General features: G+C 43.3%; 1 protein-coding gene and 1 pseudogene across 1 annotated transcript; one reads left to right on the plus strand and one right to left on the minus strand.

Annotated features, from left to right (window-relative positions):
- Positions 1-4,944: 4,944 nt before the first annotated feature.
- Positions 4,945-5,112, plus strand: LOC118654933 (annotated as a pseudogene).
- A 5,485-nt stretch (positions 5,113-10,597) lies between these two features.
- On the minus strand, positions 10,598-18,920 carry LOC118654721 (probable G-protein coupled receptor 83). The gene is made up of 4 exons (XM_036306134.1): positions 18,440-18,920; positions 17,768-17,893; positions 16,346-16,479; positions 10,598-15,922 (listed from the first exon to the last, which is right to left on the minus strand). The coding sequence occupies exons 1-4, from the start codon at positions 18,863-18,865 to the stop codon at positions 15,271-15,273; spliced, it is 1,338 nt and encodes a 445-aa protein (XP_036162027.1). The 5' UTR covers positions 18,866-18,920; the 3' UTR covers positions 10,598-15,270.
- Between the last annotated feature and the right edge of the window lie 7,067 nt (positions 18,921-25,987).

A 25,987-nucleotide genomic window follows, 5' to 3' on the forward strand; every position in this document is an offset into this window, starting at 1 on the left:
CTGCCAGCCCCAATCTCCCCTCAGGAGCAGAGGGAAGGGGGAAGCCCTAAGGGGCGAGTGGGGCCGGCACCTGCAGCAGGTGAGAGTGCTGGATGGGACCATGGTGCACGGGAGCAAAGAATTTTCAGTAACCACCAGAGGTTCGCCCCGATGACAGCAACTGGCGCCCCACCTAGGTCTGGCACCCCTGCTCACCTGCTCCACCATCCCGCTGTGGCTGACGCCTGCCATGTTCTGCGCTCTGCCACCTGCTGCTGATGCCCACGCGTGCCCTTGGTGGTCAGTGCATGTCATAGTGACCAGTTGTTTGGTTGCTCCGCCGTTTGGTCTATTTGCATATTAGGGTTTTATATATATACTAGAGGCCTGGTGCATGAAATTCATACACTTGGCCTGTGCCCTCTCGCAGTCTGGGAGCTCTTAGGGGATGTCTGACTGACATCCAGGGGGAGAGGGCCTAAGCCAGCAGTCAGACATCTTTAGCGCTGCTGATGAGGTGGTAGAGGTTCCCGCCACCACTGCTGTGCTCACCAGCCATGAGCCCAGCTTCTGGCTGAGCAGCGCTCCCTTTATAGGAGCACACTGACCACCAGGGGGCAGCTCCTGCACTGAGTGTTTGCCCCCTGATGGTCAGTGCGCATCATAGCAACCGGTCGTTTTGCATATTAACCTTTTATTATCCTATCTAATGAAAGAGAAACATGGTAATTAGCGTATGACCGCTACCCTTCCCATTGGCTAATCAGGGCAATATGCAAATTAACTTCCAGCCAAGATGGCGGCCAGCAGCCAGGCAGCTTGAAACTAACATGAGGCTTGCTTGCTTCAGTGACGGAGGACTCCAACGTTCCCCGCCTGCCGCTGCAGGCCTCTGAGCTGCAACTCTAAGCAACTATGTTACAAATATAGAAGCTAAACAAAACCCCAGAAACCTGCTTTGGTCCTTCGGGCTTCAGCCAGCAGGATCGCAACATTGTTTCAAATACAGAAGGTAAACAAAGGCCAGAAACCTGCTTTCAGTAGCGGAGGCCTAAGAGCTGGAGTCAAGCCTCAGAGCTAAAGCTGGCCCAGAATAAAAAAAAAAAAGAAAAAAAGGAGCGGTTGGGAGCTTCAGTCACCCACCAGCCTGAAAACAGCCCTCAGCCCCTCACCCAGACTGGCCAGGCATCCCATTGGGGACCCCCACCCTGAAGGGTGTGTGACCAGCTGCAAACAGCCATCATACCCTCACCCAGGCTGGCCAGACACCCCAGTGGGGACCCCCACCCTGGTCCAGGACACACTTCAGGGCAAACCAGCTGGCCCCCACCCGTGCACCAGGCCTCTATCCTATATAGTAAAAGGGTAATATGCCTCCCAGCTCCGGGATCAGCAGAGCCGTGAGGCCTCCCGGCACCAGGATCAGTGTGACAGAGGGCAGCACCCAAACCCCCTGACTGCCCTGCGGCTCTGTGTGTGACAGGAGGCGGGGCCACAACCTCCCTATCTGCCCTGCTCTGTTTGTGACAGGGGAAGGTTCCCCAAACCCCTGATCAGCCCTGCTCTGTGCCTGATAGGGGGGACCTCCCCAACCCCCTGATTGCCCTGCGGCTCTGTGTGTCACAGGGTGTGGCACCCCAACCCCCTGATCGGCCCTGCTCTATGTGTGACAGGGAGCAGCTCCCCAATCCCCTGATCGGCCCTGCTCTGTGTGTGACGGGGTAGAGCCATAACCTCCCCATTGGCCCTGCCCTGAGTGTGAGAGTGGCGGCACCCCAACCCCCTGATCGGCCCTGCTCTGTGAGTGATAAAGGGCGGCGCCCCAACCCCCACCCCACAGGCCCTGCTCTGTGTGTGATGGGGTAGAGCCATAACCTCCCCATCAGCCCTACCCTGAGTGTGACAGTGGCAGTGCCCCTACCCCCTGATCCGCCCTGCTCTGTGTGTGACAGGGGGCGGTGCCCCAACTCCCCTATTGGCCCTACTCTGTGAGTGACAGGGGGGAGCTCCCCAACCCACTGATCCGCCCTGCTCTGTGCGTGACAGGGGGCAGCGCCCCAACCCCCTGATTGGCCCTGCTCTGTGCATGACAGGGGGTGGCGCCACAACCTCTCCATGGACCCTGCCTTGAGTGTGACAGGGGGCGGTGCCCCAACCCCCCAATCGGCCCTGCTCTGAGCCCTACCAGGGGCTGCACCTAGGGATTGGGCCTGCCCTCTGCCACCCCGGAGCATGACTAAACCAGCAGGTTGTTATCTCCTGAGGGGTCCCAGACTGCGAGAGGGCACAGGCCAGGCTGAGGGACCCCCCCTTCCCCCCCCGAGGGCACAAATTTTTGTGCACCGGGCCTCTAGTATAGGATAGATATAAGTAAAATCATATGGTGCTTGTCTTTCTTTGATTGGGTCTTTTCACTTAGCATAATAGTCTCCAGGTTCATTCATGCTGTCTAAAGGGAACTTAATAGCTATACAAACCTACCTCACAAAACAAGAAAAATCCCAAAGTAAACAATATAACTTTACCTTATAAAAGTAGAAATCAAGCCTGACTGGTGTGGCTGGATGATTGAGAGTCAAACCATAAATTAGGAGTTCATGGTTCAATTCCTGATCAGGGTACATGCCCAGGTTGCTGGCTTGATTCCCAGTAGGGGGATGCAGGAGACAGCTGATTGATGATTCTCTCTCATCGTTGATGGAAACAGCAATTCTACTTCTGGGTATTTGCCTGCAGAGAACAAAATATCTAATTTAAAAGATATGTGCTCCTCTATGTTAATCGCAGCATTGTTTCTAACAGACAATAAACCTATGTTTTCATCGATAGATAAATGGAAAAAGAAGATGTGCTATATATATGGAATATAACACAACAATAAAAAAGAATGAAACCTTGCTATTTGAGAAAATGTGGATGGACATAGAGGGCATTATGCTAAGTGAAATAAGTCAGAAAAAGACTAATACTCTATAGTTTCACTTATGTGTGGAATCTATAAAAACAACAGGCGAGTAAACGAAACAAAACAAAATAAAAACAGACTCATATAAACAGATCAAACTAATGGTTGCCAGAGGGGATGAGAGTGGGGTACAGGTGAAAAGGTTAAAGGGGAAAATAATCAACAATCCTCTATAAAAAAAGGGGTAATATGCAAATTGCCACCTTGACTGAGAGTTTGACCAGGAGTTCAACCAGGTGGCAGGGCTGGCCTACCAACCACCAGCAGCCCCTCCCCCCAGACGGCTCCCCCACCCTGATCGGAGGCAGGGCCAGCTGGCCAACCTCCCACGTCCCTTCCCCGCAGCGGCCAGCCAGATCGGCCCTGATTGGGCGAGCTGACCAGACCCCACCCATGCACAAATTCATGCACCGGGCCTCTAGTATTATGATAAGTTTGCATGATAAGAGATGATTACTAGACTTAGTGTGGTGATCCTATTGTAAGGTGTATAAATGTCAAATCACTATAGTTTTACATCCAAAACTCATATAGTATTGTATACCATCTACACTTAAATATCAAACATAAAATACTTGAAAAGCAAGAAAAATGCTCAAATTAAAATACATATAGTAACAAAAAATCCTGCTTTCTATATTTCAAAAAAGTCTTTGAGTCCAATTTTGCTGGGATCTGATAATATGATATATTTTTTAAAATATATTTTATTGATTTTACAGAGAGGAAGGGAGAGGGATAGAGAGCTAGAAACATTGTTGAGATGTCGATCAGCTGCCTCCTGCATGCCCCCTACTGGGGATTAAGCCCACAACCAAAGTACATGCCCCTGACTGGAATTGAACCCTAGATCCTTCAGTCCATGGGCTGACACTTTATCCACTGAGCCAAATCATTTATGATGATATGCTAGTTAAAACGTCTACATCTTTTGATGTTGCCTATAAATATGCCAGGAGTTAGTATGCTAGCTCTCTGATTTTCAACAGCTTTACAGATGAAGACATTATAATCATTTTTGATCATGTAGTTCATATAATAATTGCTTGGCTTTCAGGGCTAAGTTCAGCTGACAATTTGCTTGCATGTCATCTAACCAATTAATACAGATGGATTCAAAAATCTATTATGAGAAATACATAGAAGGAAAATATAGAAGTTTTAAGTGACCTCTCCAAATAATATCCCACACAATTACTTCTTCATATAAAATTATTAATAATGAAATAAAACTCTATTAACAAAATTGCTGAGATGGTTATTATAAAACTAGAGGCCCAGTGCATAAAAATTCGTGTACTTGAGGGGGGCGGGGAGGCTCAGCCCAGCCTGCACCCTCTCGCAGTCTGGGAGCCCTTGGGGGATGTCCGACTGCCAACTTAGGCCCGCTCCCCACCGGCAGTTGGACATCCTAGTGCTGCCGCAGAGGCAGGAGAGGCTCCCGCCACTGCCCCTGCGTTTGTCAGCTGTGAGCCTGGCTTCTTATGAGTGGCGCTCCCCCTGTGGGAGCACACTGATCACCAGGGTGCAGCTCCTGCATTGAGCATCTGTCCCTTGGTGGTCAGTGCACATCATAGCAACAGGTCGTTCCGCCGTTGGGTCAATTTGCATATTAGCCTTTTATTATATAGGATAACCATAGCATGAATGGAAGTTTTTCTAAATTGTGTTCCTTATTCATTTTCATTTTTTATTCTTAATTGATTAAAGTATTACATATGTCTCCTTTTTCCCCCATTGACCTCTCCCAGACCACTCCCACCCCCCAGCACATGCTCTCACCCACCCTAGTGTCTGCGTTCATTGGTTATGCTTATATGCATGCATACAAGTCCTTTGGTTTATCTCTTACCTCCTGTACCAGGTCTTCCCTCTGAGGTTTGACAGTCTGTTTGATGCTTCTCTGTCTCTGGATCTATTTTTGTTTATCAGTTTAATGTTGTTAATTATATCCCACAAATGAGTGAGATCATGTGATATTTATCTTTCTCTGACTGACTATCGCTTCTCAGCCTTTTGGCTAAGATCAAGTGTAGTATCTTTCTCTGACTGGATTATTTTGCTTAGCATAATGCTCTCCAGTTCCATCCATGCTGTTGCAAATGGTAAGAGTTCCTTCTTTTTTACAGCAGCGTAGTATTCCATTGTGTAGATATACCACAGTTTTCTAATCCATTCATCTGCTGATGGGCACTTAGGCTGTTTCCAAATCTTAGCTATTATAAATTGTGCTGCTATGAACATAGGGGTGCATATCTCCTTTCTGATTGGTGTTTCTAATTTCTTTGGATATATTCCTAGAAGTAGGATTGCTGGGTCAAATGGGAGTTCCATTTTTAATTTTTTGAGGAAACTCCACACTGTTTTCCACAGTGGCTACATGTGGGAAACTGATATAGGGTTAAGCCTCGGACTGACCTGCTGGCAAAGTCACAAACAAGTCCAGCTTAGAGGGCACAGTCCTCTTAGCATAATTAAGCTTGACCTTATAACACTCCCTAGATCTTATCTGGGAATCTAATGGGCTGAGGAAGTGCAGGAAGTATAACCATGGTGTAAACAAGTGAAACTCACAAGAAAAGTGTAACTTTGGTAACCACTGCCTTGTTTACCGCTCACTATAAAAAACTTGGTGAGGCCCGAGCACAGTGGAAATCCTTCCTCTTGAGTTGGACTTGCCGCCTGGTCCCCCAATATTCCCAAATTACCTCCTGTCTTTTCTTTTTCATTTGTTGTGCGGCTCCTCTTCCAGACCTGAACCCTGAACCACGCAGGACGTAGAGGGAAACACTTATGACAGCTACACCAGTCTGCATTCCCACCATCAGTGCACCAGGGTCTCTTTTCTCCACATCCTCGCCAGCACTTGTCGTTTGTTGATGATAGCCATTCTGACAGGTGTGAGATGGTACCTCATTATCGTTTTGATTTGCATCATTCCCATCACTGTATCTACACAGCACTGTTCTTTATTAAATTAAACCTAATTTAAAAAACTAAGGATCTGTCTGGGTAAAAACATTTAACAGATTTAAATATTTTATGTTAGAGCATAAAATTAGAGGTCACTGATAAAAAGAAATTGCAAAACTTTCTTGTGATTTTGCTAATATCAAAATGTTCTACACATTCTGATTTTGTTTAAAATTTAAAATGCTTTTGTATTGACAGAATATTGTCAATGTTTATTGTGCTATCATGCTTTGTTTTCGAATTAAGTCTTAAAGTTTGTTTATATCAGGTGTTTAACAAGAAGGCACTGTGTTATTATAATAAATGTATGTATCTTTGAATAGTAAAATAACTTTTGATCCATATGACATTGTGGGGGCACTTATAGTGGGGCAATACTTACAAGATATGTTTGTTTAGGAGGGTGCTCTTATATAACCAGTATTATCATAATGACCCTCAAGCAAAGACAAAATCGGAGGCTTGGAAATTGGGAACTCAGTTAAGGAGAATCTGTCTTGGACCTTGATGTAGCGCTCTCTCTCTCTCTCTCTCTCTCTCTCTCTCTCTCTCTCTCTCTCTCTCACACACACACACACACACACACACACACACACACACACACATATATGTTAGGGTGGAAGCTGGAAACTATGGGATCTGATATTGGGAATTTGTTAACATGTATTTATGCTTTTTAGTGCGTGTGTATTTCCCAATTGTTTTCCTTTAGCATATCTGAGGGAAGCTTACAGGTTTCCAAAAGACAACTGCGTTTTAAAGGATCAGAGCATACAAAGTGCATAGAGCACATATGGGGCTTAGGGATGATTATTGCAGTGATAATTCAAGCTAAAGATGCTTAAGGAATGGTAAATTCAGGGTGTCATGCTCAAGCCACTTGGTTAATACTCATTCCCATCTAGAAATTCTCCTACTGGGTTTAAATCTTGGAATTCTTAGATTTGGTTTTATTGAGTGAGGCATCTTCATTGCTTTGGGCATTCTTGACTTGACCCCACCTATTTTTGGAGGCTTGGTACTTTCCCATAGAGGTCCCAACATGCTTTTCTGGTTACTAACCAGCAGGTGGAGATTTGACTCCCCTAGTGTTTTCATGGGCAAACTGTCTCTTTTGCCAACCAGGAAATTTTTCCAAAGCAGAGTTCAAAAGGTTTGCTTCTACATTATATCTCTACTCCCACCCACTCCTACTTCAGTACCCATATGGTTAGCACATAGAAAGTTTTCAATAATTTTTAACTTATACCCTGAGAACTGAGAAGGGTTCCTGGTGGCTAAAAACAAACAAACAAACAAACAAGCAAAAACCCACACAAAAACAGCAAGAACAACGACAACAAAAAACAGCCTAGCAGTCATTTCCACACAGGAGACACTCATGCAAACTACACTTCAGGGAGAAGCCTGCACTGACTGGTGCGTCTGTGCACTGAACTTCCTGCTGCACTGTGTTGCTGCCATATGAGCCAGCCCTTATAAAGGAGTTCCTGGAGTCCTAGTCCAACCAATAGGACTGGGATTCCCCATTCAATCAGAGCTGCGCAGCTCCGGCAGAGTGGCTGTACTCTGTCCAATCAGGATATGCCTTTTGGATCTATCAAACTTTGAGGATTTGGCATCCTCATTTGCATGAGGATGAACCAATCAGGAGCCAGGAGCAGGGACTTCCCTTCTTATAAGCCATCTCCCCTCTGCCTCTGAGGGGAGACTGCATTTCCCCAGCTGAAGACTGATGACTGCATTTCCCCAGCTGAAACTGAAACATTGAAGATGGCTCACCAGACCAGAGCAGACCTGTGTGGAGTAGACAGAGTGGAGCAGAGCTGCTTAGCTGAAGAGGGCCTGGCCCCAGGTGAAAGGGCGAGGGCTATGCCCTCCATCTTGCCCCGTACCCTCCATGTTGGGGCAGCCGCCATGTGCTCAGGAAAGTACCTTCTTCCCGGAAGCCCAGGCCCCTGCTGGCCACGCCCGGGATTTCTTTAAACTAACCAATGACAATCAAGGGACGTGCGCGCCATAGAGATGACCACATCCTGTGTAAGAAGACCCGACTGGCGCCTGGCCAATCGTCAGGGCCCACAGTCAGCTCCCCTCCCCTCACTCCACCCCCTATTAAAACCCTGTTTCTCCTACGGCGGTTTCACTCTGCTTCCGGTCTCTGCATCGGCCAGGAGGCGGAGCCGAGCTAGCTCAATAAAGGACCCTCTGCTTTTGCATTGGACTGGCTGGCTCCCTGGTGTGGTTTTCTTGGGGATCTTGAAATCTGGGCACAACACCAGGTTCACCTCACAGCCTGTTTTCACAGCTGTGCTGTAGCACTGCTGAGCTGTTCCACAGTAGTGCTGTTTTCACAGCCATACTTTAATCAATATTTGCACTGAATAAAGTTTTCTTCTATACCATACCCCAAATTGGGGATTCCTGTTGATGTTGAATTGGCACCAGCAATAATCAATTGACACTTATGGTAGGTACTGTGGATCATAAATACCCACTGATGTAAGGAACACCTCACCCTGTGCCAACCAGATCTACTCATATGAGACGAGCTTGAGGCTATTGCTGGATAGCTCAATTGGTTAGAGTATCCTTCCAATATGCCAAGGTTGTGGGTTTGATCACAGTCAGGGCACATGCAGGAGTCAACCAATGAATGCATAAATAAGTGGAACAAAAAAAAATCAATGTTTCTCTCTCTCTCTCTCTCTCTCTCTCTCTCTCTCGTCAATAAAAAATAAAAAAAGAAGAGCTTGGAAGTGTTTTAAACAAATATTTTTATTTACTGTGTGAATACATATATATTCTAATCTACTCCTACTTCCCATGCTCCCACCCACTACACTATCCCCTACCTTGTGCTCCCTCCCCAACCCAACACAGAATCCAAATTCAAACATTAAATGAGAGTACAGAGGAATAGGGACATTAGTAGAGCATATTTAAAGCACAGTAACAAGAAAATAAGTAATGCAGGTATCCCTATTGGGATCACAAAATAATGTCCATTCTTCTATTGAACAAGGTGAGACTTCTCTCATTCTCCTTTGTCAGGATGTCCATTGCAGTTTGTCAGTATCTTTGCAAGGAGCATTATTTTCTGTGCCATTTAAACACTGCTATTGCAACTTGCATACAGAAAATGTGGCAAATTCACAGTGTTCTTCGCTGGGAGTCTTCAGTCTCGCAGTCCACACTACAACTACATATACACTATATATCTAGTGTGGGATAAAATTGTGCACATAGGATGTTTCCATCATTCCATAGAGCTTGTGAGCAAGGACAGAGCAGTGGAAAAGGCTGAAAACCTGAAAGTCATTAAGATATCAAGTTCATTTTCATCTCATGGAGAGTCCAGTAAGCACTGCTTAGGTAGGTGCTGGAGTAGATAATAAACTTCACTAACTACCTTAAACAGTCTAAAAGATCATTTCCTTTCTTTCTTTCTTTATGGGTTATTTTATGTTTTTTATTTGCATTTAAAAGGATTTTTAAATACTAAACTTTCCTATTTGAGTTCCAAGTTACAGGTACAAAGGTCTTCACAAACACAACCTCTTGGTTAAAGCAACAAAAATAGTATTCAGAGTTTCCCAACTATTAATGAAGGCTTTACACTACCTTGAGATTAGTATTTTCAGTGGGGAAATCCTCTACAGCAAAGGTCTTGTGGGTCAGCTTGATCTGTATATCTCTCCTGGATGTCATTTAGATCATTCCATAAAAATACTCAAACCAGTGACAACTTTATTTCTAGTAGGATAGAATCCCAAAAGAATAGCTAGATTTACTCCTTAATTTTAAATTCTGCTATAACATTTCAACTTGTCTAGCTAACATATACCTATTTACATAAATCTAAATATGGGCACTTCCTTCAGAATCTGTATCTGTTATGTCAAGATACGCACTTCAAACTAAAATCTACAGTTTTTCCTCAGTACCCACCTTGGGCATCCAGATAATGCTGTTTCTTTCAGCATCAAGCTTTTCCTAGAATATAAAAAGGCTCCTTTCCAGTGTTTTGTTGTTTTCAGAGCATCTACCCAATTCACCAGCATATTTACAAATGAAATCTGCAGTCTTATCCAGACCCCCTAACAGTTTCTAGTTTTTCAATGCGGGGGAAAACATTGACAACAAACATGTTGAAAAACACCAAAAGGTCTTAGCTTTGAGAATCACAAAGTCATAATCACATAAAATAGTTGTATTATTATTACAAGGACAGGAAGGTTGAACTAGACACAGAAAACTCTTAACAAGAGTTATCAGAATAAACTTTACCCCCACTCTCAAACTGTCCAGACTGGCTCCATCTCCTTTCCTTCTTCACATGGCCTGAAGGACGACAGTGTCCATCAATGAGGCTTTGTCTCATAGTCTAGAGATGTCAACAGCCTTCAGCAATGGCAAAGAAGGAAGCAGATGGTCCAAATTTGTAATTATGATTCTTGGTAGTCACTTGCTGATATTAAGGCATGTAACTTTCCTGGAGCATAGGTAACACCCAAGCTTAAAAAGTTCCTCGCGCCGAAACCGGTTTGGCTCAGTGGATAGAGCGTCGGCCTGCGGACTGAAAGGTCCCAGGTTCGATTGCGGTCAAGGGCATGTACCTGGGTTGCGGGCATATCCCCAGTAGGAGATGTGCAGGAGGCAGCTGATCGATGTTTCTCTCTCATCGATGTTTCTAACTCTCTATCTCTCTCCCTTCCTCTCTGTAAAAAAAAAAATCAATAAAATATATTAAAAAAAAAAAAAAGTTCCTCGCAAAGTAGGCAAAGGGACTTCAGCCTTCTGTTCTTCCTACATTATATATGCTAACAAGGGTTTGAGCCCACAGATCTCATTGTCTTTATGAATTCCTCATTGTATTAGAAAATTACAACTTAGGCATTTAATCTTTTCTTTCCTGGCATGGATCAGCAAGATTCTTTTTATGGTAAGGATTTCTTGAAGCTCTGTGTGTATCTTTTTTTGTCTGTGTATAGTGTATATTCTGTGTACATTTTGTAATTTATATGTGTATAAATTGTTTATGCTCATGTGTATTCAAGTTCCTACTTCCAATTTAAGGGTTTGCTTTTATGTGTGTTTAAGCATAAAATTAAGTATATTTTCTTTTGAATAATAAATATCCAATTGGTATTATTATATGCATTTGCTAGTAGGACATTTACCATGTTATAAGCTAGAAGTGTGAGTGCTACCCAGATTTTAATAACATAGTGTCAGCATCTACAACAATGTACAAAATAGTAATCTAATCACCCAGAAAAATGATGATGGTTTTGAAAAGATCACAGAGTTCATTTACTCAAACAGATAATTGACTGAAAGAGTGACTAAAAATTAAAATTTAGATTTGGAATATGCATTATGAAAGGATTTGGTCATGTTTATTTTAAAATATAATAAGTCTTTGTGTACATTTTTTCTGTATGTATACGCATATATGTAATCTTATATATGTGGGTGTATTCCTGTGTTCACATATGTGCATGTGTGTAGGTGTGTATAGGTGTATGTGTGAGTTTATGTATATGTGTGAATGCATGCATATGTGTGAGTGAGTATATGTATGACAACACACAAAGATAAGTACAGGATAAGAGGGAATTTTCAATGAAAAAGGCCTTCAGTTCAGAATATCTAAGAGTGAATCTATGTCATACATATACAAATAAGTAACATTTAAAATTGACTACCAGCATCTCAGATATATGTGTCAGGAGATAAATTCCTCTAGTCCAAACATAACCAGTGAGGTGTGGCATTGGAACAGCTTCATATAAATCTTAGTTTCATCAAAGCATTTCTTTAAATGTCCTGGATTAGACCAAGGTACAGTTTCATGGCCTTGGACAAAGGCTTGTATGTGCATTTGGATGTGTGAAAAAGGATAATTTGGCAACTTCTCCCATCCATCATTGCTGTTCAACTATACATTTCAAAAAATGGTGTCTTTCTGACAAGAAGGTGACACTGCTAAAACACTATCAGTAGTTAATACACTTTAAACTGTTTCTCAGAAGTGAAAATGAATTTTGCAGGGCTATTCAAACAGTTTTACTGGGTCTTCCAGATGGCTGATAACCCATGTTCAGAAAAAGGCTGGCCAGGGTGAGTGGTGCAGTCTGTAAACAGACACATATGGGGTTTTGAAACCACAATCCCATAGTTCTTTAGCACCATGCTCAAACCCACAAAGCTAAATGGCTTCACATGGGTTAGAGCCTACGACCTAGTACTCATTAGCACCATATTCCAATTAAATAAGTTCCCCTCAGCCAGAAACTACTTACAATGGTAGCACCCCCAGACTTGGCTGGGTGTTGAGTTCAGATTAGTTGCTGCTGAAAAGAATCTAAGCAAACCCCACAAAAAATTCAAGCTACCAAGGGGCCCAATTCTTCAAGCATCATGTACATCACCAAAGCTGATGGGTAGGGAAAGTTGAGGCAGCAGCAAGCTGGATCATCTGTCAAGCATGAAACATCCCAGATATTCAGCTTTACTGAAGTGTGTGTGGGGGAGTGTCTGATTCTTTGGAGGATAAAGGTGGGAATAGGGAGGAGTGTTCCTGGAAAGGAGAACACTAAGTGAACATACAATAGCACAGTAGTCATTTAAATTATAATGACAACTCTTTTATCTGAACTTCTCTTAAGTCTAAGTAGGTAAAGAAACATATCAGAGCAAGGTATAATTCCTTCAAGAAGCACTGGCTACCTCAGGGCATTTTCACTCTGCTCTCTCCTCATGAAGAAACAGAGTCTTAGACAGTCAGCCTGATTGTCCTGGGATGTATCCATCCTGCTAAAAGGAGAATGAGAAAGACAAATCTGTCCTTAGAAGAATGAGGATTTACATAATGAGAAATAAAAAGATATCAGCAGAGCTCACCACTCACAAAGACTACCAATTTCAAAAATAGCTGAAGCTGAAAGGTGAATGTGCAATTTACAATGATGCCACCAGGAGATATGGTTATCTATTTAGTCCAGGACTTCTCTAAATATTTAGTCCTGTACTTATGTAAATATAGTTCTTTTTAGTATTTTTAGTGTTTTTTTTTTATTTTGGTGGTGAGAGTGGGAAGGGAAAAGAGATAAAACATTCATTCATGAAAATAGAAAGAAGCAGAGATTAAACTACACTTCTTTCCCCTCAAATTTTTCTTCATCTAAAAAAGGGATGCAATACTTTAGCAAGTATGGAAAATTTTCATAGATTCCTGGAGTTCTGACTTCAAATTAGCCAATTTTTGCTTTCACCAGGTAGGATGACTAGCTAGAAGCTAAACTCCAGTTAATCTGCTTTATGCCCCCCTGGCTTGCCACTTTTCAGAGGAAACTGAAGGATTAAAAGGACTTTGAATAACATGTCCTTGGTAAAAAGACAATGATTAAGATGAGAAGAAAGGGAAGATGATTGGGGAGAATGAGATTGATGCAGAAACACACATACACTCTAAAGAGATGATGATAACCTGTTCTCAGTACTGCTATGGTCAGTCGCTATGAAGTTCACAGCAAATGGGGCAATAAAACTCGGAAGCCAGCCAGGTGGGCCTGGAACTTCTAAGAATCTCCAGAGTTATCTTGTGGTGATAAAAGTCTGTTCTTACTGTTGTTGTTGTTAGTTATTAGCTATTTTATATTTTTTAGAAGTTATTTTGATTCTTTGGAGGTGGTGGTGAAATATGAAAAGGAGGGAGAGGAGGAAATGAACAAAGCTAAAATGCTGTGCAGATCCCCAGGCTTCCACTAAGGGTTAGAGAAGTCTGAATTCTGAAGATAAGAGAAGAGAGAAATATTGGAGAGAATTGATGAACAATAATTAAAATGCAAGGAGAAAGCAGTAGTTTAAACTCTGCATCAGAGTTCAAAGAAGTGAAGGGTGAATAGATAGATAATAGAGGAATGAAGAAAGAAGGACAAATTAGAGAAGGGGTGCCAAAGAAGGAAGAGACTCAGGAGGAATGAGGAAACTGGAGCTGGAATAAGAGGAGTAAAGAGAGAAGAAAATGAAAGATAATTACGGGAAGAGGAAAGAAGTGAAGAAGAGGGGAGAACATAACATCGGCAGAAGCAGGGAGAAGAGGGGAAAGGAGAAAGGGAAGGGAACAAAGGAGACATGGAAAGAGGGTTAGAAGAAGGAAGGAATTTGTAGGAGGCAGAGGAGGAAAAGGAGGAAAAGGAGAAGGGTGGAACAGAGAAAGTAGAGGAGGAGAAGGTGCCAGGGAGAGACGATAGAGGGGGAGGAAAGGAGATGAAAAGGGGCAGACAAGGATATGAGTAAGGAATCAGGGGGAGGAGGAGAAAAAACACACTCTCATCTTGGCATTTTCCTGACACACACAGTTATACCTTTCAAAGAGCCTTAATAACAATGTCTCCACATGAAAGGTGATGGCAGATAGTTACTTCCTCCTCATCTCTCTTGAGTTGAAATTCTCATAGGCTAGAGGGATGGAAACAAATCAACAGTGAACACATTACACTTTCTCTTTTTCCAGAAAAAGAAAGGCAAGAATAGACAGTACACGTTTACATTAGATAAGGTATGTTAAATGTAGAGTCAAGAAACAGGGAGAATTTTTGGATTTTGCAGTGCTAACTTGGGCACTTGAATTGTCACTGCATTTAAAGGAAAGCTATCATCAAATTATTGTATTTGCATTCTGGAGAAATAACCCAGGTGATGTGGAGTGAACCATTTAACTGCCTTGTCTTTCCTGTAAAGTTTCTCATTCTCATTCTTCCATGAGGAGATAAGACTACTTGCATTTATAGGGAGCTCTTAGTTCCTAGAGAACCCAAATAAATTTCAGAAACTATGAATTTCTCTTCTGTTATTTCTCTGGGAAGATTTTGGACACAATATGGACAGTGACCTCTTGTTCAGCTAAATAAATATAAGTAATCTCTGGGGGCTCTGAGACAATGTCTAAGATGTCAGAACACAAGTGCCATGGCCAGGTGGGCACACAAAAATGGAGAAGAGAACAGTCTCCAGAATCAGAGATGAAATTTAGGAGACCCAAGTCATAGTGTAACTTTCCTTTGAGTTATGTAAAAACATCTCTGATGAGCCTGAAGATCTAATATCTTCAGTTTACTTACTGTTGGGAGCAAGAAAATGTTGGAAAGGAAACAGGAGAAAATACAGACAGAAGAAAATGAAAGAGCAAGTAAGACACATTTGGTGGCTCACATGGCCCTCATCCCTCAAATTCCAACCCCTTCCTCCATTCCCCCGACCATGTAAAATGAATGAAACTTATTATTTTGGTCCCACCCTATCTGAGTTTTTGAGGATGGATAATCTATCGCGGTCTGGGCAGCTTAAACTCTAGGCACTGGGGGGTAGAGAAAGGAGGTTTCCACCTCTGGGGATGGAGGAGGACTGGGTAGCTCATCAAAATCTTTGAATCGTGGGAATTTGGGCACTCCAGGATTGGGATCCATCCTAGCAGGGTGGTTAGTGGGTGAGGCAGAGCTCAGTTGGCGGTGCTCCCCTCTCAGGCGGCTGATTCCATCTAGTAGCATCTTCTGGATATCCATTATGACCTTCTGAACTTCAATATGGAAGCTATCACTGAGCCAGCAATAGATGTAAGGGTTGTAGCATGAGCTGCTAATTGCAAGCCAGTGGAGGAAGAAGTAGAGACCATTGTGGCTTGAGATGGATTCACTAGAGAGCAGCACCAGATAGAGGTTGAGGGGAAGCCAGCAAATAGTGTAGACAAGCACCACCATCATTAGCATCTTCAGACTTTGCTTCTTCTTCCCACGCTGGCAAATGTAGGTGTGGATGTTGATGTCATCAACAGCATTATGGATCCACAGTTTTTTGGCCACATGACCATAGACAACCATCAGTACCATCAATGGCAAGATGAAGAAGAGCAAAAAGGTGCTCAGGTCAAGATATTTCCATGTGGATTTTGAAGTATAGGAAAAACTGGGGAGGCATACAGTTTCTTCAGTTATGTTTCTAGGTTATAAGACAGTCAGAGAAAGAGAAACATTAACTTACTTTCCCTTTTCCCTTAGCCCCATAGCCAGGTGTTATATGGCAGACAGGCCTTAAGGAAGAGACATATTTACTATTTGTGTGTGTGCTAGGACTGAAGACTAGAATTATAAAGCAGGGAGTTTTAGTTTTCATCAATTCCAGACATCTCATATGATATATACAGAATCAATGGACCCCAAACAGAAAGTGGTATGCCTAACAACCCATTGTCATGAGAGTTCTTGAGTACTCTTAGTAAATTCCAGTTTAGAGAAATTTATTTTTGTACCCATGTTTTGAAATGTGCTATTCCAGCCCCTATCCCATTCCCCTTATTTCATGAGACTTTCAAGGTCATGGATTGCTGAAATTCAGACACTGGCCATTCTGTGTTTCTCTTACCCAATCTCCACTTGGTAAAGCTTTTGGTAAATGGCATGTGGCAAAGCAGCACAGGTGCTCACAATCCAGATGATAATGATGCAAACATTGCCTTGCATTGGAGTAATTCGGGATTTCAGGGGATATAGCATGACCTGGAAGAAAAGACCCCAGCCCAATTAAACAATCTATATTAGGGTTACTTACTAGTCATTCTTCAACTGACATTCTTTTGCAAAAGTGCAAAGACTTGGTAGATGGGTGAATAATGTACTTTGGGTACTAGTTCTGTTGACCGATAAGTGGTATTTTGTTTTATGAAAGAACAAAGTTGGTTAGTGTAGTGAGAAACACGTCAATGGGAAGATAGCAATCCAAGTGGACTGATTTCAAAGTTTCTGTCTCCCATTTAGGAGTTCAGTGGAGAAGAGGGATGGATGTTCAAAAGTGTAATGTATTTTTTCTTCGTCATATATTGATGGGCGAGCACTCCACATCCCTCCATCCTTTACCCCACTTGGTTCCCTTTATGTCTCTTTCCCTTATCCCTCCATCCCCTCCCATCTTGATGTTTCGATGGTCAATCTTTCTTTCCTTCCTTCCCCTCTCCTCTCTTCCTATATGTCCTCTCCCATATTCTTTAATCTCCTATTACCTAGATTTCTCTATGGCCACCTCCATCTGGTTCCAGACACAACCCCTTCAATTTTCCTCTATGTTCTTCCCACTGTACTTGTTTCCTGGCTCCCTCCCAACTGATTAACAACATTTCATCTCTAGCCCTATCTCCTTCCTTTTAAGTCACTTCAATCCCTTCTCTCAACTTCTTCTTCCTCAATCTCTCAATTTCTTTCCATTTCATTTGCTCAGTTCTCCCTCACAGATTTCAAGCCCACCTCCCAGACTCAACCCACCACCAGCCCTGAAGCCACACCCTGCTCTGACTCATTCTTTTCTTCTTTCTTCCCTTAGCCAGTCCTGCAATGCAGCAAATAAAAAATGTTTTCCATAACAACAAAAAAGAAAAAAAAAAAGAAAACATATTTTCGAAAGGAGGAGGCCACTTTTTTTAAAAATAATTTTCTTATTGCTCCATCTGTTCTCATAGCACCATATAAAAGATGATGGTATTTTTGTTACATAAGATTTGATATGGCAAAAGTCTGTAATTCACACTTTGCAATCCTCCTAATACATACATACATATGTGTTTGTGTGTGTGTATTCTCTCTCTCTCTCTCTCTCTCTCTCTCTCTCTCTCTCTCTCTCTCTATATATATATATATATATATATATATATATATATATATATATGTATTCTCATAGATTGTCTCAAGGAACTCAAAGAACATTTTAAATTATTTGTGTTCTTAGCTGCTTCCATCTGTCTAGAAGAAAAACCTACTCTTTTATAAGACCTGAAAAGCCCTGGGAAACACATACCCGATGTCGGTCCAGGGAAATAGCAGCCATGGTCATCACAGTTACATAGGCACAAGAGTACTGAGCAAAACGACTGAGGTGGCATGTCATCTTCCCAAACACCAAGGAATTACACAGATAGCGCACCTGTGGGAGAAAGGACATGGTGAGGCACCAGGACTCAGCACTGCCTAATTCCCCTCTTACAAGCTCAAAATAGAAGTAGAGAAGCTTCCTTGCTTCACAAAACTGCTGGCATTATTGTCTCAGGAAGGAAATATTTTCACATTGCAGCTCTCATACCCTCTCATCTATTTCCACAGAAACAGCCCAGCTTGAAGACCCAGACCTCAAATCACAAAAATTATTAGCCACTTTCCATTCCAAGCACTGCGTTTGAAATGCTTGGAATGGAACGTGGCTAATAATGGGGAAACTGAAGCTAGGTCTTTGTGACAAAGCACACCCGAAACAGCTCCCCACCCCTTCCTTAAGCCACACACGTCACTCAGCCTCTGACAAGGCAGGAGAATAATTTAGCAACGCAATCACAATCATGGCTGTAGCTCCCCTCCCCCCAAGTTCCAAACCGTTTACAGCATCCCTCAGCCATTCCTGTCTCTACGCACTTAAAGTTGTGTTTCTGCTCTCATGGCCTGAGCCCCGGGTCGCCCTCTTCAACATCCAGCTTACCATGGTGAAGGGAGAGCTGAGAAAAGCCAGCATCATGTTGGTCACGGAGATGTTGACGACAAAGAGGCCGGTGGCAGTGTGCATCTTCTTGTATTTCAAAATCACATGGTTTAAGACCCAGTTGCCTAGTATGGCAGCAAATACCACTATGGTGTATCCTATTACTAGCCAGAACTGTACCCTCTCATCCTGAGACACCATCTCTGAAGCCATAGGACCTGCTGTGTCATCCAGGTTGCCAATGTTTGAGATATGGCCGGGTAGCTTAGGGATCATAGAGAGCACACTATCCCGGCCTGAGCTACCAACTGCGGATGCGGCATTAGAAATAGCCTGCAGCACCTGGGAGGCGGTGGAGGTGATCAGATCATCAAACCCGCTTGGCACACTCAGAGCTTCAGGGGTGAGCTCGTCCCCATAGCTCATGATGCTGGGGTTTGGAAAAGCCCCTTGGGGCGATTCTGTGGTTGGGGCGTCCAGCTTGACGCCTTTGGAAAACCTCAAAATCTTTAAGCTACTGGGTCAGGGAGAGCCAAGGGAAGAGAGAGGGAGGGGTGGGGTGGGGGGGGTCTCCACAGTGCGCTGGGCGAGCACTGCTCAGCGTCCGGAGTGGGAGGGGGTGGGTGGGAGGAATGCACGAGGGGACCCGCAAGAAGGAAAAGACAACCGCTGGACCTGACTCGGAGTGGGCTGAGCTGAGCTGGACAGTGGAGCGCGGGGCTGGCAAATGCGGCTGGCGAATGCGGCTGGCTCCAAATGTTCCTCAGCTTGGGGTGCGCAGGCAGAGCGGGTTCTGAATTCAGGACAGCAGCGCCAGGCGTTCACTGAGCACCGTTCCTCCTTCACCCAGTTGGGGGTCGTTCAGACTAAATTTCTGTCCCCTTGAATCCGTCTGTCTTAGGCCTGCAGGCGCTGTGCTCTGAGCCAGTGAAGTCAGAGCCACTGCAACCGCATTTTACACAAAGTCTAAGGGCTTCGCGAGAGAGCCAATGGGGAGCCGCGGTTGAAGCTCCGCCCTGTCCATCCCCGCTAGGGAGCTAAAGGGGTTGGCGAAGTCTTTGCTGCTGCAGTCTCAGGCCCCCTCCTTTCGAAGCTCTAACCTGGCTCTCCCTCCCCCTTCTTGCTGCAGCTGGAAGCCCAGTCTTAGTGGATCTTCTCTGGGCAACCCCCGTGATCCGCCTTCTTCACGTTCCTTTGCCCTTACTCTCCTTTTTATCTTCTGCACCAGTGCCCAAAATACCAGCTAGGAGCTGTGGCACAGGGAACTGAGAGGGGGCTGAGGCGACCGTGGTGACTACTGACAACCTGGAGGCCTAATTCGGTACCTGGTTGGCCGTCGAAGGACAGTGGCCACTAGGAAGTGTCTGCACAAATTTTGGGGTTGTGCAAGAAGAACGAGGCAGGGGACAGTTAGAGAATTGGGAGGGGGACATTGTAGAGTCTCTGAGAGCTCAACTGAGGGTGTCTGGAACGGCGTGAATCCAGCATGATGCTGATGCTATGCTTTCTCCAACGTGCAGCCACCAGCTTCAGATTGCATGCAATGACCCCTGGGTTTTGCGCCCAGCTTCCTAGGGGGACACTACACTTTTGTCCAACACCCGGGGAGTAACAATTTGGGAACTGGGTGTGGCATGTTAGTGGGGAGACTGAAACAGTGTGCAAGGACGGTTTATGATTTGGGAAGCTTTTGCAAATAGATTGATTTTCCCAGAGTCTGATGCTGCAGTGAGTGGGAGATGGAGTTCAGTCTTCAGAGTTGCAGTGGAAAAGAGGCTGGGGTTGGACGGGTTCCAAGACTGCTTTTTCTCTTTAGAGTTTCAAGTCGCTTCCTGGAGAAGGAATCTAGAGACATTTAAATCACAGCTAGAGCAGCTGAACTGCTTCCCTAGAGGTAGGGAACACAATAGTGCCCTGAGCCTTTCAGAGTTCAAGAGTATTTTTTTTTACCTTACAATCTCCCCCCGCCCCCAACTAATTTACAAGTAGAGAAAAGGAGGCTTGGGATGGAAAGAGCTTAAGGAAGGTCATACAGATAATTATCTAAAGAACCAGGACTAGAAATAAAAAGTGTGGAACCTGACAGCCCAGGGCATTTTGCTCTGCAGTAAGCTGTCACTGAGAAATACTGGTGTTTGTTTCAACCATAGTGTCAAGGCTTCCTATCCACCACTTCCACCTCCCACCACTTAGAAGGAGCTGTGAAGAAAGCCAGTAAATGTACCCTTCTTTTCCTAGAGGAGTCAGTAAGGGAACCACATGTTATCAATAACTACTTATTAAGACATAAGCAGAAATTCATGATCACTATCATCATCATCATCATCATCATCATCATCATCATCATCATCATTATCAACATCATCCAGGAATCAGATTATCAATCAGCCATAAAGGAGGTTAGCAAACTTCTGCCGTGTGTGTGTGTGTGTGTGTGTGTGTGTGTGTGTGTGCGCGCGCACGCCCTGGCCACATCCGGCTATTTATGGGTTAAAGAACAGTTAAGGAAGAGATTAGAGCAGTGGTTCTCAATCTTGGCTGCACATTAGAATCACCTGGGAATCCTTTTAAAATCCTGATTTCTGGGCTTTATTCTCCGGAAATTCTGTTTCTTTGTTATGGGGTGGGCCCACATTAGTAACAAAGAAACAGAATTTCCGGAGGATGAGGCCCAGAAATCAGGATTTTAAAAGGATTCCCAGGTGATTCTAAAGTTCAGCCAAGGTTGAGAACCACTGGATTAGAGAGTTTTGCAATCGGTATCCCCACTTGTGGGGAGAGGGCAGCTGACAGATTAACACAGAATAACTAATCAGAAAATCTAACTAAAGCTAGGTTTTATGAATGGGAGCTAAGTCTTCTGAATATAGTCCTAGGATTGGAAAATGTATATGGTTATCAGGCAACTTCTTAAAAAACAAATAAAGAAAAAGACCAAAAAAGAAGAAATGAAAAAAAAAAATAAGCTGTCTTATTTGGGGTGGCCCTCAGACCAGAGACACACAAATAAACACATTTAAAGAAGTTTATGAATGTTGACTCTACCACATAGATCCACACGAGAGCTGGGAAATATTGATCTCTAGTTTGATCCCTCTACAGCTGTTACTGAAGGAAGACTACCAAGGGACATGAGCTGAGCATTCAGTAGGCATTTTCTCTGTGCCTGGCCCTGGGAGGGCTTCCCAAGGGCCTCAAAGGATTCCAAATTTGGTAAGTAATGGGGGGCATGTTGACATGTAGTCAAATATAAGACTTTTCTATATTGTAGAAGTGCAGAGGTTCTGTGGCAGGGGCCAGAGTGGGAAGATCAAATAAGCACAAGCAGAACCCAAGAGCTGAGATACTAAGACATAGTCTGTCCTCCACCAGCCTCTTAGTCATGGTCCTTACCATCTTTGGCCTCTTTGACCCAGAGTTCCTGTATCTCTCAAAAGGGGTACACAATACCTAACTACCAAAGAGGTGGGAGTTCCATGCAACAACATTCCTAGATTGGATTTAATAAATAGAAAAATGATGCAGATTATATTATACATCTTCAAACTTTTGACACCACTGCTGTCTTTCTGCATCCCAAGCACTGATGCACATGTGAGCTAAAACTCACGAGCTAACTGAAATCCTGCATGGCATCTTTAGTTAGTTAGGGGACAGAGGGAGTACTGAGGTTAATAGCCCATCCATCTACTCACTTCATCAGTGGGAGAGGGGGCTGCCTGGCTGTCTTTGGGCCAGGTGCTGAGGAGGATTAGAAGAAGAGAACTCAACACAGTCTCTCTTCTTGAGCACCTTACAATTACACTAAGGAAAAGAATCCACCCTTGGGAAAAAATTAACTCCAGGCAGGTGCAAAATATGCAGACAGTCAATGTTAGAGGAGCAAGCAGTGTAGGTGTGGCATGGGGGTTGAAAAGGTCTTGCAGAAGAATTAGCATTTGAGCTGGGGTTTGAACTATCAGCTGGACAGAAATGAGCAGAGAGGAGGGAGAGAGGGTAGTGAAACTTGGGCCCTCAAAAAGCAGGAGCAAAGCCAGAAAGAGGGGACATTGCTCCTGTCTCATTCCAGGGACATGGAGAGGAAAGGTTTTGAGTAGAGAGTTTACTAACTGCAGTTCTTATGTATTTCTCTAGCACTGCAGGCTTTTCTAGGTATTTTATGTGAAGATAGAGAGTTGAAGAAACTAGTTTTACTGTGACCATTGGGAGAAGGCAAGCTCCCTGGCATAGTAAGAGCCAGAATAGACATATTAATTCATGTGATCTTTTCAAGTTATCTGTCCATCTCTCTCCTAGCTTTGCTCAGGCAAAACAACTCTCAATTTCTACAATGGTGCCCTCTGGGGGTGGTTACTCTTAGCCACTGCAGACCATTCACTTAATGGACAGCTACATTTCACATCGAGTTCCCTCTCTTCTCTAAAATCAACACCACTTTCCCCCTATAACTTCCAAGTTATAAAAATACAAAAACATTCATCTAATCACACAAAAACCAAACAAACATAAGGCATAAAGTATCTTTCACCAGACTCCCAGTGATAGATCCAACATTGGTTTCCTGGCTCTCAGTATAGTCCTTAGTTCTCCCCAGTGAATCCCTGAATATTCAGCTCCAGCTCAAATCCTGACAAAGATACAAATACGGCACAGCTGCTTCAGTCAGTCTCAATATTCAGTGGAGACTTAGTAAAGTTTTCCTTTAAAATCCAAGGTCCAGGGATCCAGGAAGGACTGCAGTGGTCCTCCTTAGTCCCAACATCTGCTTAACCTTACTCAGACAAGAAATCCTGTGACACAAGAGTAAACCCTGGTGCAAGCATAATCTCTGATACTTATCTTTCCCCTTACCATGTTTTTCCTGTCTTAGTATAACCTTCATTTCAACTCCTTATTTTCCATTGGGTACCCTGTTTTTGTCTCAATTTCTTTTCAGGCCTGGTGCCTGCTTAGAGCCCTTACTTAATGTCTAAGTTCTTGCTGCCTATCTTATCTGTAGGGTTGCTTGTGATGGTCAGCCCCTTCTTACTTCTACCAGGTAAATCCCACCAGATTGGTCCCTCTGGTGCTGACAGATTGTGATGGACTTATGACAAAAAAGCATCTATGCCCTTTGGGTATTGTGCCAGGCTCACCAGGCTGTGCTACCATAGATAGCAACTTCTATTGGGGATACAGTACTTTCAGCTGCTTGACCGACTCCCAGGCAGGATTCCCAAGTCAGCTACTAATTTAATGCCAATATCCCATCCTCCCTGCTGTAACAACAAGCAATCTATGATGCTTCACATCTAATTTCATTAGTTTCAAAGTTCAAAGGTTGTCTTTGCAACAAAATTACCTAATTGAAAACAATAGCCAAATACTCTACTGTCCAGGAGGTCACAGATGACTATGCCAAGTAGTCAATGTTGTTGTGGTCACAGGCAGCTATAGAAGGTTATCCCTGTGAAAGTCCATGAACTAACGTATCAGGACTGGCTGGAAAGCCTCTCTAGACAGGAGCTTCCAGCTCCAGAGAAGGAACAGAAACCCCACTACCAGGAAGAGGTAAACAATAGAAGGAAAAGCCTATGGTAACACCATTTTAAATGAGGACAGAGATTACCCTGTTGTTGCCAACTACTGTGGAGTGTGGGTGGCAGGACCTAATGGGACAATCAAAGGTGAATTCCTGATTTTAGGAGTTCCTTGGCTTTCACCTAAGATCTCCCAACCCAGTGAAAGTGTCCTATTTACAAGAAGTTTCCAAGCCTCAGCTTTCAGCCCTCCAGGGAGAGGAATTGGAATACTAAGCATGTCTGTTCTACTGCAAACGTGAGATGGTTCAACTCTTCATTGAGCCAAAACTTGATTTCCAGTGACTTCATGCCTGTGGCCTTACTTCAGCTTTCCAGAGTCACACACTATTCGTGTAATCACTCTTCCTTATGCCAACTTTTTCAGATATCTAAAGACAGTGTTCATGTTTCCCCCGAGTCTCTTTTAGTTGAGGTTGTGAGGTAGATGAAGCCTTATAACTTAGAGGAAAAAGTAAAAACAAAACAAAAAACAGCCCTTGAGAACTGAGAGGAAATAGTAAGGTAGATAGAAAGCAAGGTAAGCAGCATCACAGTGTCTGTTTGGAAAAGAAATGTGATTTGGAGGCGTCCTAGACCACCTTGGGCAATTTCACTAAAATTCCAATAAGAAAGGTTGGAAGGAGAAAGATAAAAGACACCAGGTCATTTGTTTTCTTTTCTATTTGAAAATTATAGTTGACATACAATATTATATTAGTTTCAGGTTTACAATCCCATGGTTGACATTTATATCATTTATGAGGTGATCATCTCAATGAATCTGGTACCCACCTGCCACCATATACAGTCAAACATTGTTTCTCGAATGTCTTCTATCTTGAACAATTCGGTTCTCAACCAAGTTGTTCACAGAAAAAATGTCTAGGTTGTCGCACAAAACTTCAGTTTCCACCTGACAACCCTTTCGTGCTGATACCTGTACGATCAGTCACGTGTCTCAGGCAACAAACAGCAAGAATGCATATTAGTCAGTTTACCAGTAAACCTCACATTTTTTTTTCTTTTTTATATATTTTTATTGATTTCAGGGAGGAAGTGAGAGGGAAAGAGAGATAGAAACATCAACGATGAGAGAGAAACATCGATCGGCTGCCTCTTGCCTATCTCCTAGTGGGGATCGAGCCTGCAACCGGGCATGTTCCCTGACCGGGAATCAAACTGTGACCTCCTGGTTCTTAGGGTGATGCTCAACCACGGAGTCACATCGACCAGGCCAAACTTTACATTTTTAGCATCTCTAGAAATTGTGCTGTGAATATTTTTGTGTTGTTGTTTTTTTTGCTTTTGTTGCTGCTTATTACTATTAAATATGTACAGTAAATTATCATGGACCCTACGAATGTTAGCGATAGCAATAAAGTAAATAGGAAACTTGTGAGAACAATAATAGATCTTTAAAAATAAATAATTGCAAAATATGCTAGAGGTGTTTGCATGCCTGATCTGGCTACTGAGTATGGCATGGTGAAATCAATGATTAGCATAATTTTAAAACATAAAGAGTGCTGATGTGGCTAAGGGTGTAGAAGTGCCCATGAAACAACAATCACAGGTAATTTAGAAAGGTTAAAATGGAATCATTTGGGGGTCTGGAACATAGTAATTCAATTTACATTATTTCTAATGGAAAAAAATGATTTGTTTTTGAACAAATCTCTTCTCGAACAGCCTTCCAGAATGAATTTATTACAATGTTATTGACTATATTCCCTATGCTATACATTACATCCAATGACTATTCTCTAACAATCAATTTTTACTTATAAATCTCTTTACCTTTTCCACCCATCCCACCAATCCTCATTGCTTTTGGTCCTGAGAACTTAGGCTCTCAAACTCTTCATAGCTGGGATTTGGAACAGTAACTTCTGCATCCTGTTATACCTATAACTTGCAATGTAATATGGGGTAAACATTTCTCCTTTCTGGGCCTCAGTTTTCCAATCTTTACAATAAGGGGTTGGGT

Source organism: Myotis myotis, unplaced genomic scaffold (assembly GCF_014108235.1).
Source record: "Myotis myotis isolate mMyoMyo1 unplaced genomic scaffold, mMyoMyo1.p scaffold_m19_p_4, whole genome shotgun sequence".
In the NCBI taxonomy this organism is placed as follows: domain Eukaryota; kingdom Metazoa; phylum Chordata; class Mammalia; order Chiroptera; family Vespertilionidae; genus Myotis; species Myotis myotis.